Source organism: Aulonocara stuartgranti (genome assembly GCF_965226115.1).
Source record: "Aulonocara stuartgranti genome assembly, chromosome: 6".
NCBI lineage: Eukaryota > Metazoa > Chordata > Actinopteri > Cichliformes > Cichlidae > Aulonocara > Aulonocara stuartgranti.
Window position 1 is genome coordinate 23,930,055 of NC_138944.1, and position 15,082 is coordinate 23,945,136.

At 41.4% G+C, this 15,082-nt stretch overlaps 1 protein-coding gene across 3 annotated transcripts in view; it reads right to left on the reverse strand.

Moving 5' to 3' along the window:
* Positions 1–638: 638 nt before the first annotated feature.
* The window catches only part of cxxc4 (CXXC finger 4), a 29,609-nt gene continuing 15,165 nt past the window's right edge, over positions 639–15,082 (reverse strand). For 2 of the 3 annotated variants that reach the window (XM_082537166.1, XM_082537167.1), the window contains exon 3: positions 639–1,819. In XM_082537166.1, coding sequence (XP_082393292.1) covers positions 1,775–1,819 — 45 coding nt within the window. In that variant the 3' untranslated portion in view covers positions 639–1,774. The remainder of the gene's footprint in view (positions 1,820–15,082) is intronic. The other variant, XR_014277336.1, reaches the window with a different exon arrangement.

Consider the following 15,082-nt stretch of genomic DNA (forward strand, 5'->3'; position numbering starts at 1 on the left):
CTCCTCTGCACTGACACCCCTCTTCCCCCATCTCAGCTATCGTCCAAATGCGCCTATGTCCTCCCTTTGCCTCCCGCTGCCTGCCCCCCACCCACCTCCGCAGCATTCCTATTCCCGCGCCCTACCTACCCCAGAAACCAAAAGACCCGGCAATCATTCAGTCGCTCAAGTTATCTCAGGAGCCTGTCTCGCTTCGCCTCCCCCCCTCCAACCTCCCCATCCTCCCTTCTTCTACTTCCCTGCATCCCTCCACCCCTGTGCCCCCCCAGTGCATTCCAGCATGACAAACCACATGGGATTTCACTAGTCCTTTAAAGTCTGCTGCCTCTGGGAACCACTCTTCTTCATGCAACATTTTAGTATTCTAGGGAATACGTGACCAGGGAGGCAACCAATGCAGTTATATGTCTCCCATCTCCTCCAGGTTGTTATTTCTGTTGAGGCTTTAAAAACAGGCAAGAAAGGTAATACTTATCAGGTGATCAAAAGTGATTACTGATTTTTCCCTTTTTTATATATGTTTGTATATCGGGGCATTTATTTTTCTCTCTGTCCATGGTTTCTGCACAAAAACGGTTCTACCAGCATTTCTTTTACTGAAGTCATTTTTTTTTATTTTAACACATAAAAGCATCACAACAACAATATACAAATTCTTAGTAATCTTTAAAACCAAAACACATTTACACATGCAACAATAGGGTTTAAGACAATGAGTAACTTATTGAATAATCGTGTTTTTGGAATGTCTCAACATTATTTTGCTGGAGGGACTGCTGTTTACGCTGAAGGAGGAGTTTCATCGATCTCTTCTCTCCAGAACAACATCTGGCATGTCAAATATGTGTAGTGGTCTGTAATTAATTCAAAATTTGAATGTTTTCAACATGACCTACAACTCTTTACTGGCATTACTTTCTACCTTTTTGACAGTTACAACCTTTAGTGATCCAAACTGAAAGGAGAAAAAGAAAAAGACACAATGACCTATGTAGTTCTGTAAGGGAAAAAAAAGGATTTTCTTTGAGAATATGACCCCTCAGACAGCAGTCTGACTCAAACATCTGGCGCTGCCACAATCAAATGACGCCCAATTAGAGCTTAAAGAAGTGTAGCTCACCACACAGGACAATGTGGGCCGTTCTGCTCTATGTCCACTCAAACCAGGAAGCACATCAACAAACCCATCACGGGAGCGCTGCTGCTATCGTTCGCAAACATATCACACTGCCAGCAATGGTCTAAACATGAGCATGTGGATTGCAGATTACATTAAAAAAGAACAAAAAACTGAATAGGACTCAGTTTGATATAATAATTGAAGTAAAAAATATATATAAAAGGTTGAAGAATAATCACAAGAATAGATTATTGCTCCGCGGTGAAGTGTGTTGGGTTTGTATATCCTCGATCCTTGTGGCCTCTTCCTGTTTGATGGATTCAGGGTGACTGTATGATTGTCTGTTTGAGTCCTTTACACAGGATTGGCTGTGAACCTACAGCCACGACACTGAAAACACATTCATAGACACCAAAAATATACATTATGATACTGTCAAAAGGTACAATAATTACACAGAAAAAGAAATTACAGAGTTAAAACAACACCATTATGTTATCTTTTATCTTTTTGTCTGTCCACGTTTTCTTCTTTCATCCTCTCCAAATGTTTCGGGCGTGATGGGTTCTGTGAATCCATGAAGTGCTCCTGGCAGAGAGTCAAGAGTCCCACCTGCCCTCCTAACTGGTGGATGGGGTGGCCACGGCTTTCTTTCTAAAAGAACCACCGAAAAGCTTCGCCGTTGTTGACCGGCGTCCTCTGTGGGAGACAAAATGTGAAGGACACATTTTATTTCACAGGTTTCATGGTGATGTCACTGGCAACCTCTTGAAAATAAAACAAAACAAAATTCACGTTCAAAAATCACAGATGGCAATAACCCGCAATGTAAGGAGCAGTTGGGTAGAATTGGCTAGAAACAGCATGGACATTAAGTAAAGTAAAAATCCCAGAAGGGCACTTAAAATGGCCAGAAAGCACAACCACCAAATCAAGTATTTCATCAAAGAGCCAGCCAAGGTGATTACATCCACGTCCCACCCACACCCAAATAATCATTACGCTGTATGAAATATTCAATACAAATTCCCAAGAAGCAACAATGAGGCATTTAATTACTGTGAGCTCTAGCCGCAGTGAGGGGGAACAGTGCATCGTTTCAATTTGAGCCCGCGCCAGCAGCCGCCCCTCCTTCTTCTCCCCGAAACCTCTACGCCAGAGTGACAGCCTCTTCTTTCCGAAACTCATTTGGAAGTCAGAGACATAAAATACTGGAGTCTCCAACCAATCCCCATGACCAATTAGCACATTTTTTTTGATTTTTTTTCCCCCTGTTGACGGGGGAAATGGTGCATAATCACAACTAAAATCACTTTAGTCTGAGTGGAGAGCAATTTGACATTTTAATACCAAGTGTCATTGGCAGCTTCTTAAAGGCATGCTGATGAGTATGTTAGCACCAGACAGGCGCATGCTCTCAAGCTTATACCGGTTATTGACCACATGTAAAACCTACAGTGTACAACGGGCGCTGATAATAGTTTATATTTAAATTGTATTACCCAAAAGGATTCCAACCATTTGTAATTATTAATTGTCTGGCATCATGATACAAAACACTGTTTTTTTCCCTTTTTTCGATAAACAATGAATTTGCCTGATAATTGCTGCAGGAGGAGTAACATTTATGCAGTCAATGCAGTAGGCGGGATTAATGTTGTTGTTTGTCATGCAGTGCATTGCAAAATGGATATTTAAGCAGCCTAAATTAGCTTGTTTTCTCCACCAAAGAGGCTGCTCAGTGACAAGTGGAGTAACAAGCTGAACAGCTTTTACTTCACTTAACTTATTAAACTAAAACCAAAGCCAGTGTGTTTACATTGACTTTTAATGTCATTAGACACTGCATGCATATGCTGGTCTGTAGTGATTTTTCATTCAAGAAAACTCCAGTTGCACTAGTATCAGACTGAAGAACAAGTGCAATACATTGGCAATTTGTTTCATATCAGAATAAACAAGAAATTACATCATTTAAATGTGTGTAGAGTGCACTGTGCAACATTATGTGTAACAATAGATTTCTTAATTATCAGATATTAGTCCCCATATATGCAGGGAGGTCACCTGAGCCCACACTTGTGGTTTCTTTTCATACCTAAATTCTGAAAATGTGATAGTACTTGCACCAGTTCTTCCAGAACTGAAGGGGGCTGCATAACGCACAAGAAAAACTACATGTGGAACAAAGAGTTAATCTCCAAGTTGGTTTGGTTTGGTTTTGGTTCAACCTGATAATATCTGAAGTGTTATAGTCCCTATATTATCCTGAAATACACATTTCCATGTTGTTTGAGACCACTGTTGTGAAATCAGCGATACATTGTAGGCTAAAATGTTAGCAATAGCTAAAGTGATTTACATGCATAAGCTAACGTACAGAATCGATACCTTGTAGTAAAAGTAGCATGCTACTTGACAACCACCCTCATTTTTCCAGTGTTCTGTCAATAAAATGTAATCATAACATTTTAAAAATAAACTGTCTCCCACCACAATGTCAGTGATTTAAAACGACTTTATAATAAAGGATTTTATGTTTAAGTACAGGAGATAATCATTTTGTTTTGGTATGAATTTGGTATTGTGAATCATGTACTTCCATTGGTACTCACTGCTAATTTACTGTACTGTATTGTGACATCCTTTTTATATGTATGTGTACAATGTGTGTCCAGCACGAATTATAGCCTTTTCACTTTCAAGTAACCAAAACTATTACTTGACTGACATCAATGAGAAGGTCATAAGCCCAACTTTTTAACTAGTGCTTACGATGGCTACACTGACACTGCGATAAGGACTTTAATGTCTTCTGCTATGACAAGTTTAGAATTAAAAGACAAACTTTATTTAGAAACCCACATAAATAATCTTTATAATGAAAAAAGAATAAACATGCCATAAACAGATGAGTGCTCTGGTTTTTCTTGAGACATGTCTGGCACAAGGCCTTTTAAACAATTTACAGAGTAAGGTACAGATATATTTCCTTTGGGCAAACACATTGCAGTATTGGTACCAAACTTAATAGTAAGAAACCTCTGACCGGCATATAGAGAATAGCCATCTGCCCTGACTGGCTGGGGTGAGAACTAATGGATTAACACCAGTGCAACACATCTCTGGGCTCTCATTCACACTAGCTGTGGATCACAAATATTCACTCATCAGGTGTAATGCAGTAGATGTGGCTTTTCCTACATTTTAGGATATTCTTCCTGTGATCTCCTAAACAGAGTCAGCTGTACAGGTACTGGCTCATCACCCCACCTGATTTGGATGCATGCATTCCTCGTCTGTAGCAACCATTTACCATTTTTTCACACCACATTAAGCAATTACTATTATCCTTCTGAGTGAGTAATGGTGGAACCCAGAGCAGCAGGATACCATCATCACCAATTTAAACGTGGAGGAAATGAAATGCGATCATGTTTTTAAGGGTCAAGATGTGTTCACACATCTAGTTTTTTTTACCTAATTGCCACGAGCTGATTGTTGTATCGCTGCAGTCCATTAATTGCACTTTTTCATTTTTTGAAAGCAGTTTTGCTGTTTCTAAAAATGCATGTTTTTTATGTGATTTTTGTTTCAAAATGTATTTTTAGAGAACAATAGAAGGCTTAATCAAAGTTATGCTGAGCATAAAAGTCCCCTGGAAAATATAGTAGAAAATCAATTTAGTGTTTATTTACTTCATATTGGGATTCTGCGCAATGTGAACATAGGTTCAACATTTGAGAGTATAAATGATTGCTTTTCTAAACCATTCCCTTGAAAAAAAATCCAAAAAGACAAGACATAAACACTTCTCAGTTATTAGTACTTTTCCTAGTTTTCTTGATATGAACATTCATCACTTACAGCCAATGTTTTGCTTTAAATTTCCATTTGAGACAAAAGGATGGAAGCAAAGAACTTAATTTTTGTGGCTTGCAGTGTAACATCTGAGTGGACAAAAAGAATATCACACTGCTATATAAATGCCAAATCACTTACCAAAACTTACACGAGTATTAACCCTCGGTTAATACTCAACACTTAGTACCATTTTTATATAAAAAAGATAAAAATGTAAAAAAAAAAAAAAAAAGTATATATTTTAAGATTCTCTTCGGTAAAGCAAACATACATAAAAACAAAAGCGCCGTAGTGCCGTGCTTTAGGCCTTATGTTTCCATTGATAATCAGAGTTGGTAAAGTTCGTTGCTAGTGTTTCTGTCTAGTAGTTCGTAGACTTTTCTCAGCTTCAATCTGGACTTTAAGAAAAACAACACCTTTTAGACACAAATAATTGTTATGGCTTCATTAGCTTAATGACAACTTAGCAGACCTCTTATGTGGCTGTCGGCTAATTGCTAACAGCTGTCGTATCACCAGACTTTAACAACAAACACAGATCTCTGTGACTCGACTGGACAATATCAACATTTCTTTCAGAGGACTGAACAAACTTTACAATGCTGTGGATGTTGTGAACACATCTGCGCATCCACAGGAGGACATTCATGTCCTGTTCTTTCTCTCTGCCTATACTGTGATGCTCTTGGAGCTGAAGAAAAGACGAGAGGTGAGAATGTTTATCTTGATCCATATTCTCACATTGATTAATCCCTGGTGGAAGTGCGGCTCACCAGAGACAATAATGACCCTAATCTGGGCACTCGGTATGTCTCTGTTTTGTTAAGTTCCCACGTTATCGATCCAGTTGGGCTCTCGAGTGCTGCTTGGATTCCCTCCCAGGTCTCCGTGCCTCGGCACACTGCTGTGACCAGGCACAAAGAAGGCTCAATTAGTACAGCTCTGTGTCATCTGGTCCCCCACCTGCATGTGCCTTCAAAGTCGACTGGCAGGAAGAGCTGGGGGGGGACGACGACACAAGAATACGGAGACAAGCGAAAGAGAGGGCGATAAAGACAGGGTGAGGAGAAGGTACGAGCTGATAGTGCTACACCAGGGACAAGGGAGCAACGCCAAGGTTTCACCTCAAATCAAGACGCTGTGGCAGCAGCTCAGCTCGCATCAACGCTGCTGCCTCTGCAGCAGAGCATACATAACAACCTGGCTGCAACGACAGACTGAAGGGAAAGACAATTTCCCGCTCCGGCAATGAATGCACACAACAGAGTATTGAACTGGCTGAAGGAGGAGGAAGACATTTCTCCAGACCTCAAATTAACCCCACCACACCAGCACAGTAGGCAGGGTATTCTGACTGTCTGCTGGTGGCTTTGGGTGATAACAACACAGTAAAACTGACATGTAGTGGAATAATTCTCTGCTGATTCTGGTGAGGCAGTGTAAGGTCTCAGGGCAGCATGTGATCTTAACTGGACCTGGCAGGCGCAGTAAACGTTGAAGCCACATCGTCAGCTGATTAAAACAAGGTGGTGGAAATCAAACCAGTTGGACCAAACCAAGCCGAACTCCGACCTCTGCAGAGCCACATGCGTGCAAAGGTGACAAAAACCTCCATCCGGAATCTTAAAAATCCAGGATCCCTATCTTTTCCACACAAATACTGGAAACGCACAAATACTCCCCCCACCCCCAAGCCCACCCCTGCGCTGCTCCTCCTCTCCCCTGCAGCCTTGGCGTCACACTGAGCTGGGGGCAGAGATAAACCACTCAAGACGATGAGGATGATAATGGCAGACGCCACAGCGCCTCAAAATTCAATCAGCGCCCAGACGTCAATGCGGATGAGTGTAAAAGTGAAATATGCTCGCCGGCGTGTGTTAAAAGACGCCACACAGGGCTCGCAGAAACAACAACAGGAGATGAAGAGGGCAATGGGGGGGGGGGGGGGGGGGGGGGGGAAGCAAGAGGAGGGGAGAGAGATAGTGAAAGAAAGAAAGAAAGAAAGAAAGAAAGAAAGAGGAGAAGAGGAGAGAGAAAAATTAAAATAATGTGTCTTTACTGCTCTGCTTCCGAGCACTATTCCACTGGCATTCTGAGCAGCCCTACTTTAACCACAGACTGTGAATAAATTACCCTTTTGAACTCGGGGTGATTGCAAATGTGCCCCGGTTTCTCTTGAGACATGTCTGGCACTAACCCTCAGCTCTCTGCTCCCAGCCAGCCTTGTCACAGAGGCCCCCCCTGCCCCGCCACCACCACGAGCGCTTCACTCCTCTCACTCCCACCAACACACATTCAAGGCTCACACACACACAAGCGCGCGCAACATCATAAAAGTTTTAATTCACCGCAATTACGGGTGGATTTTTTTTTTCTCCAACTATAAACTCGCCTTCCCGCCCTCACTTTTTCTTTCTAGGAAATCTCAAGAATCTGCTTGTACTCTACAGATGACAGAGCAGAGAACAAGAAAGATTTTAAAAAAGGCAGGGAGAGAAAAATCAGAGAAGAGGTAGAATGAATAGAAAGGGGGAAGTGAGATGGAGATATGTGGGAGACAGAAAGACAGAGCGGAAGAGGGAATTTCAGGTAGAGGCATCGGGCAGGTTGTGGGAGTGTGCTGATGTGTTTCCAAATGCTCATTATAACACATCAGCACACGCCCATATGTTACCCTGACAATACCCATTATTTATTAAGATACGGGCCGGGAACCAGGCCGTACTTCATGACCACAATCCTTTGCATGGAGCTCTAACAGGCTGCAAACAAAACATACACAAATATACAAACTTTTCTTAATTCTGCTTTATTTTTCCTTCACACTGACTTTTCAGATCCATTCAGATGTATAATTGCAAACACTCGTCTTTCTCATGCCTACAAACACCTCGCACCTAATACATCTAACACCTCCAAACTACAGTCAGAAAAAACAAACCTTTCAAAATAAAACAACAGTCTGCCTTGATTATTTTAACCCCAGTAGTGAGGTGGGCTAAAAGCAAAAGAAATGTCCTTTCATCAGAGTCGAGGAAGGACGACTTTGAGATCCATCCAAAACACTCAGAACCATCTCCAGGCTGGGTGGTGGTGGTGATGTTGGTGGGGTTTTAGGAATCCAGTCAGCCTTAACTGATGTGTTATATATTGCCTGTCACTTTATTCTGGAGAAATATTGGGGCGTTGCCAAGCTCAGACCTGGAAGGTATAGCAATCCATCACCTGCAACGTTACCGCTGTTAGGAAGGTGGGGGCTGAAATCTCATCTTAGGGCTTGTAGCCAATATTCTAGCCACCCAGTGCTGCTTATAAAAACTACCTCTCCAAGGCCGCTATTACGGACAGACCACTCATCTAGGTATCCACACACCGCTGCGCCCGGTGCCGCATCGCCACGCCGCAACATGAGCAGACACAGAGCTTAGACCTCAAATATTGCAAATACTTTCTTATATTCAGCATCGGCGGCAATAAGTAGAGAAGTTGGGACTATAATAAAATAACATGAATAATGTGAATACATCACGCATAAATCTGGGTTTTGCAGATGTTGTTCAATAAGTTACATCAAAACATAATATTTTAATGCAGGCTAGGAAATGCCCTTATTTTTGTTCAGGATGTTAAGCTGTCATTTCAGCTGTCATTGTTTTATGAATTTTGCGTATATGTTTGGTTATATGACTATCATAGGACCATACAGGTGCAAATTAACCCTTGAGCGGGGACCTTTATATTGATGCACCAACAGAAGAAAAGGTTAACTGTGAATTCTGTGGTATGCTGTCCCCACCTGCAGACGTTTATCAAAAAATGTTTCTGGTCACAGAGATTTCAGCGCTATAGTTTATGTGATTATACAAGGAGGGCTCAAAATTAGAGATAGAAGCAAATGAAGTAGAATGGTATAACCTTTTTCCCTCTCTAAACAGCATATGTTTTCAGTTGACCCTACTCAAATATGCTCATGGCACACAGACAAGAACCAGAGTACACCAGAATGGTGATAGCACTCCAACACAGAAATGCGGCTACAATCTTTTAAGTCAAGGTCCAGCCTTGCACTAGGCATCCATTCGAGCAAATCAGGCTAAGTGTATTGCGGATGTTTGTGAGTAATGAGGAATTTGGGAGTTTTTCGCTGACTAGGCGTGTATGGACTGGGGGCAAAAGGGGGGCGATGGAGGGGGATGTATGATGGTGTGCTTAAGAGCTGTGCCTGCAGGAGGCGGGGTGGTCACAGGGGGGAGATTAGGCTGAGGGGCAGCGAAGGAAAACCAAATCCATCTCCATCTCAGAAACATCCTAAAGCAGATTACTTACTTCAGTGGGAGAGGAAGAGAGGGATGAAAGAGAAGGAGCGGAGCAGAGGAGCATGAGATGGATGAGGAAGCAGGGAAAGAGAGAGAGCAATTAGCATAGATGCAATTCTGGCACAGTCCTCTGACTTGATATTTGACCTTCTGCGCGAGTCTTGCCAAATATGGCCCGAGAAGCACAGACGGACCATATGGCAAAGTGCTGCTGGAGGCTGAGTGCAGTGTGACTCCAAACCTCCGTATGCTAATGGGCGAATGTAATTACAGTGCAGTATTCCTGTAGGATGTATATTTTACGAGCCCTCCATAGGAGTGGATTTTCTGAGAGACGGGCCAGGCCTCAGTGGCTTCAGGAAATAAACAACAGAAAAACGCCTTTCTTTTATCAAACTGCGAAGGAGCCATTGAGTGGACAGCGAAATGGAACAGGCCCACCGCTCCAGAGGCGGCACAGCGATGTGTCTCTTTACGAGGAAGTCAGTGTATGTTGATGAAAATGAAAAACGCCCACAGTCAAACAGGTAAATCGAAGGAGAGTTTGCGGAACTTGAGACTGCGGCTCTCCTCTGAAAGCTCCCCAGTCAGCGATGTCACGGCAGATGTTTTCAATCAGCTGCCAACGGCAAAACACCTGCTGAGCCAGTGACGTCGCTGACGGAGGCTCGACTGGAAGCGCAGGATGCTTCAAACGATGCAAACCAGAGATGGTAGTGAAGCAAAGAAACTCTGATTTCGCCCTTTAAATCTTGAGATGTTAGTCAACTTTGGATACAGAAACAGAACTCAAGCACTTCCTTCATTCTCACAAGATATGTGAGAATGAAGGAAGCAATGTGAAGTGCACAGTGGAGAATTTACATTTTTTTTCCGTGCCTTCTTTTGAAACGGGCAGTTAGAAACAGCTGTGAAATATGGTAAGAGAGATACAACTTGAGTTTTCTTTAAGTGGGTGTTCAGCCTTAAGTTTAATGGAATCACATGCCTTCAATAATTAATAAATATCTTTGGATGTACTAGTATCCATAGCTTATATAAACATAGAGGATCTAAGGTTTTGATACACTATTTGATAGTGTATGAAAATCAAATAACTACCTTGACTTTTAAAGGATAAGCCAGCTGTAAATGACAATTTATGTCTTTTTTGCTAATAGTTCTACTTTTTTTAAAAATTAGTATAACAAGGACATGTTTAAATTTACCGTATATGTTTGTAAATGTTCGTATACAGTATTTATTGTGTTTTAAAAATACAATCGCAAATGTTCAACTCATTTCACCTGTTTTTCCCTTTAAAATGTCCTCCTGCCAATCAATGGCAAAACAACAGATGGGAAGTGTTGAATTTCAATATTTACCAAAACGTCAATCTCTCCCTAGCCTTAAGAGAGTGGCTGGATGTGCTTCTGCTGCTCTGCTCACGAGCTTCTCATGCTACACCTTGTGAGTAGACGTATCTCTAAAATCACACGAGACGCAGTACGAAAACTTCAGTGTCAAAAACTGCGGATTGGTGGCATTTTTAAATATTCAAATAGTGGTTGTGCTATTTAAAAAAACTGAACTGTTTGACGATTCTTGTTTCCAGTGACTGCTTTTCCGTCATTTTGTCCTCATATATCGACAAATATTTTCAATATTTGTCACAATCCAATGTTTGATTTAAGTTTTTTTCATTATTTTGAGCAGTATATAGCTATCTGTTAGTGTTCACGCTCAATGACCACTTCATTAGGTACACCTGTTCAGCTGCTCATTAACACAAATATATAGTTAGCCAATCACATGGCAGCAACTCAGTGCATTTAGCCATGTTGACATGGTCAAGATGACTTTCTGAAGGTCAAACTGAGCAACAAGATGAAGAAATGTGGTACGGCTGTTTGGGCCAGATGGGCTGGTGTGAATATTTCAGAATCTGCTGATCTTCAGGGATTTTTCCATACAAACATTTCAAAGGGTTACAGAAAATGGGCCAATCAAGAGAAAATATCCAGTGAACGGCAGTTCTCAGACTGAAAATACCTTGTTGATGCCAGAACACACAGGTGAATGGCCAGACTGCTTCAAGCTGAAGCCACTGGTAACTCAAATAACTATTTGTTACAGCTGAGGTATGCAGAAGAGCATTTATGAACGCACAACCCATCAAAACTTAAAAAAAGAGCACACCTGGGGTCACTCCTGCGCAAAAATATGGATGATAGGGTCTGAATCTGCACCCCTTAAGACCAGAGTGTACCCATCTTCTAATGGCTGTTTTCAACGCGCTGTGTCAAGAAGCTCAAATGATCACAAACTAGTTTCTTGAACATGACAATAGGTTCACTTTACTCAAATGACCTCCACAGTCACCTCTGTTGGATCTCAATCCAACAGAGCACCTTTGTGATTTGGTGGAACAGCAGATTTGGATCATGGATGTACAGCCAACAAATCTGCAGCAACTGCGATGCAATTATTTCTTGTTGAATCCATGCTACGAGGAATTAAGATATTTCTGGTAGTAATGCACTTAGAAGTTATTTGATGACGACTATTAAACAATAAAAAGAGTTCAGACCATTAAAACATGCAAAGTGTGTTGAAATTAGATGCTGATACGGTCATGAAAGTGTTGCATGGCATCAACAAAGCAATGAATCAAAATGGGGCCCAGTGCTGATGTAACCATGTAAAGCTAGCATGCCCCAACCAGGCATAATCATTTGAGAGCAGCGTGCTTGGTGGTGTTGGGCGTGAGCTTTGAAGAACAGTGAAAAATTTACATCACTCTCAAGAACTTTATTTGATGGCTTGATGCTCAAACACATATCCTGATCCCATTTCTGCACGATATCAAGATTTCATACTTGATGATAAATTTGGTGAAAAAATTGGTGAATCAGTTTTGTGTAAATGCACAGTGGCCCAGTAGTTAGCAATGTTCTTCACATAAAGAAGAGTTTGGATTTGATAGTAAAAAAGATGGATGTAGATGTCGTGATGTCACACACTTTTTTGTGAAGTTCTGGTTTGAAGCCTTGAGAAAAGTATTTTCACCATCACCATCTTGGCTTTTTGTGTACTGACTTGTCAATCGCAAGTTCGTAGACAGTGAACATATGCTAGATATGTCTAACCCTAACACTTTCCCGAGGGAAATTGGGCAGCATTAACCCAATTTCCCTCCTGATGAATATAGTATTATCACTCAATCAATTAATCATGATCTTTCTGAGACTTATAACCAAAATTTACCAAATAAACCTAATGTTTTATATAGTTTGACCTGAAATAGGTGAGCCCATAACAGGAAAGCATTTACAGAGGTCATGTCAGAAAAAAAAATTTCCAACAAACTTGTATAAACTGGAAGCCTTTGCAACCACAGCTATCGCCATCTGATGGCCTTTAAAATGAATGCAGATTTAAGGAACCTCTGCTTTGGTCTCACTTTTCAAACCAAGAGGCAATGTTTATCGTTTATGCTGGTTTGAATCTTCTTACAGTCCAAAGACAGGCAGGCCACATTAACTGGTGATTCTAAATTGGTGTAGATGTGATGAGAGAATAGTTGTCTTTGTGGTAGCTCTGCTGGTGACCTGCCCAGTGTGTAACACACATCTTACCTAATTTCAGCTGGGATGGGCCCCATCCCTACAGGCATATCAAGAAGGATAGGATAAAACAGCATGGTAAGGAGTGAAGAATATAGATGGATGGAGACAGAGCAGTTTCAGCACCAGATTCTTTCAACCTCGATCTCTGAAGGAACAACACAGGAGGCGCTGCTCTCAGACTCTTTACTTAATCTGATTAGATCAGGCCGACACGTACTGAACCGGACTAAACACACCACACTGTACGACATATATTTGCACACCTACCAGCACCTTATACCTGTTAATATTTCAGAAACACTGGTGTTAATACTTGTGTCTTTTTATGTTTATGCATTTATCTCTTCGTTTTATACAGTTGCTTTGTTGTCTGTTGTGTATATGTGGCTATGACAACTTAATTTCCCTCTGGGATTAATAAAGTTTCTCTGATCAGATCTGTTACTTTAAATGATGGTTAGATATATCCATACTTTTTCATTTCAATTCTTCAATAAGTGCTAGCTTGTGCTAGTTCAGTATTTTCTTCATTCAGACGTCAGCATCGTAGAATATGCAGAATAAGGAAGACGGGCAAAAACTCAGCCTTCAAGCCAAAAATTTAGGTTTGGTATTCTGACGTTGTCCAGTAGCACCTGTTCCATTGCTAAAACGTCTCACGCTACATCACAGAATACATCACACACAATGGACTCATGCTGTGTGAGAGATATCTAGGGCAAAACGGGAGCAACTTTATGCTGCTGAAATATTTCTCAGATGCTGTGCCTCTTCCCTTCATCGTGCATTGAAAATCCATGCCCACACAGACGGAGGCTAAGCCAGCCCTCTGAGAAAAACTCCGCGCAAAAAACGAGGGCTCACCTTAAGGTCAGAGGCTGCATCCGTAGCCAGGATCAACTTCCCGCAGCTATGTATGCTAGCTTCCATTTCAATTAGCTTTACCTTAGCACCCTCGCCCAAGTAAGCCAATTTCATACAGGGCTCCAACAAAGCTAACTCCTGTCTGTGAGCATACCCCTATATATGAGACAGTGAACAGGCTTTCAGGTGCTGCTGAGATTTCAGGAAAACAAAACAAAGAGATGCAGCGGAGAGGTCAATTGAGCTCCAAGACAGGAAATCAGGGCAGTGTGAGAAGCGAGAAGGGCAGGCGCTGAAGGATGGGAGCGGGGGAGGAGGAGAAGATGAACAGGACACGCGTTTTGAGTGTGCGGATACCTGAGGGATCTGGTATGGAAATCCCCAATTTCTCAGCCAAGTTGCAGCCCTTTGAACAGCGAAAGACGTCAGCTAGCACGACGAGAAGCCATGTGGGTGTAACGAAGCGAGGGCTAAGCGAGGCAACATGCTGCCAGTTCTCTGAAATGTTAAATTGAAATGCAAAGTAGGAGCAGGCCTTCTTGTTTTGAGCAGATTTCACAGCATCTGTGTGGGAGCCCTTAAACTTAGAAGGTCCATACGCAGAGCTCTGCATATTTACAGCAAATCAACATAATATTTAGGTTAGGATTAGAAAATACAGACAGCTGAAGATGAATCTTTAATTTTGCTCAGGTAACTGGGAGTCAAATCAATCTGTTCATCAAATTCAGCAAGTAAAAATACATTTCACTTCAGTAAATCAGATTTTTTTTTTAATAATCAGTTGTCGTAAGTAAAATGTACTGCTTATACTTGTAATGTGCTGCTCATGCCTTTTTTTGCTTTTTCTTTTTACACATTTTTAAGCAAGATGTTGGCACCGAGCGAACGTAAAGTTACTGTTATTTTAAAATGTGTCCAAAAACCAACAAGAGGTGATCAAAGGATTTGAAGTGAATAGTAAAGAAAGTTCCTTTTGCTTTGTCTGTGGAAAATTTCAGGTTGACATTAGTGCGAACTGATCTGCATTAGAAATATCCAGACGACAACAACAACAACAGCCACAAAAATGTGTGTATTAGTTTGAAATTTTTTCAGATTAAAGAACTGTGACAGCAGAGCTTTGGAACGGCTTTGATTCGTGCTTCCTCCAAACAAAAGTGAATGAGGAAAAAAAACAAAACAAGGTAAGATAATTTCAAATGGTGATCATAGCACGCATGAAGGCCTGCTATTACAAAAAAACCAGGGAACAGTGGTAAGAAGCAAACCCAGCGATGTACTTCTTCTCCATTCAGTCACGTTATTGC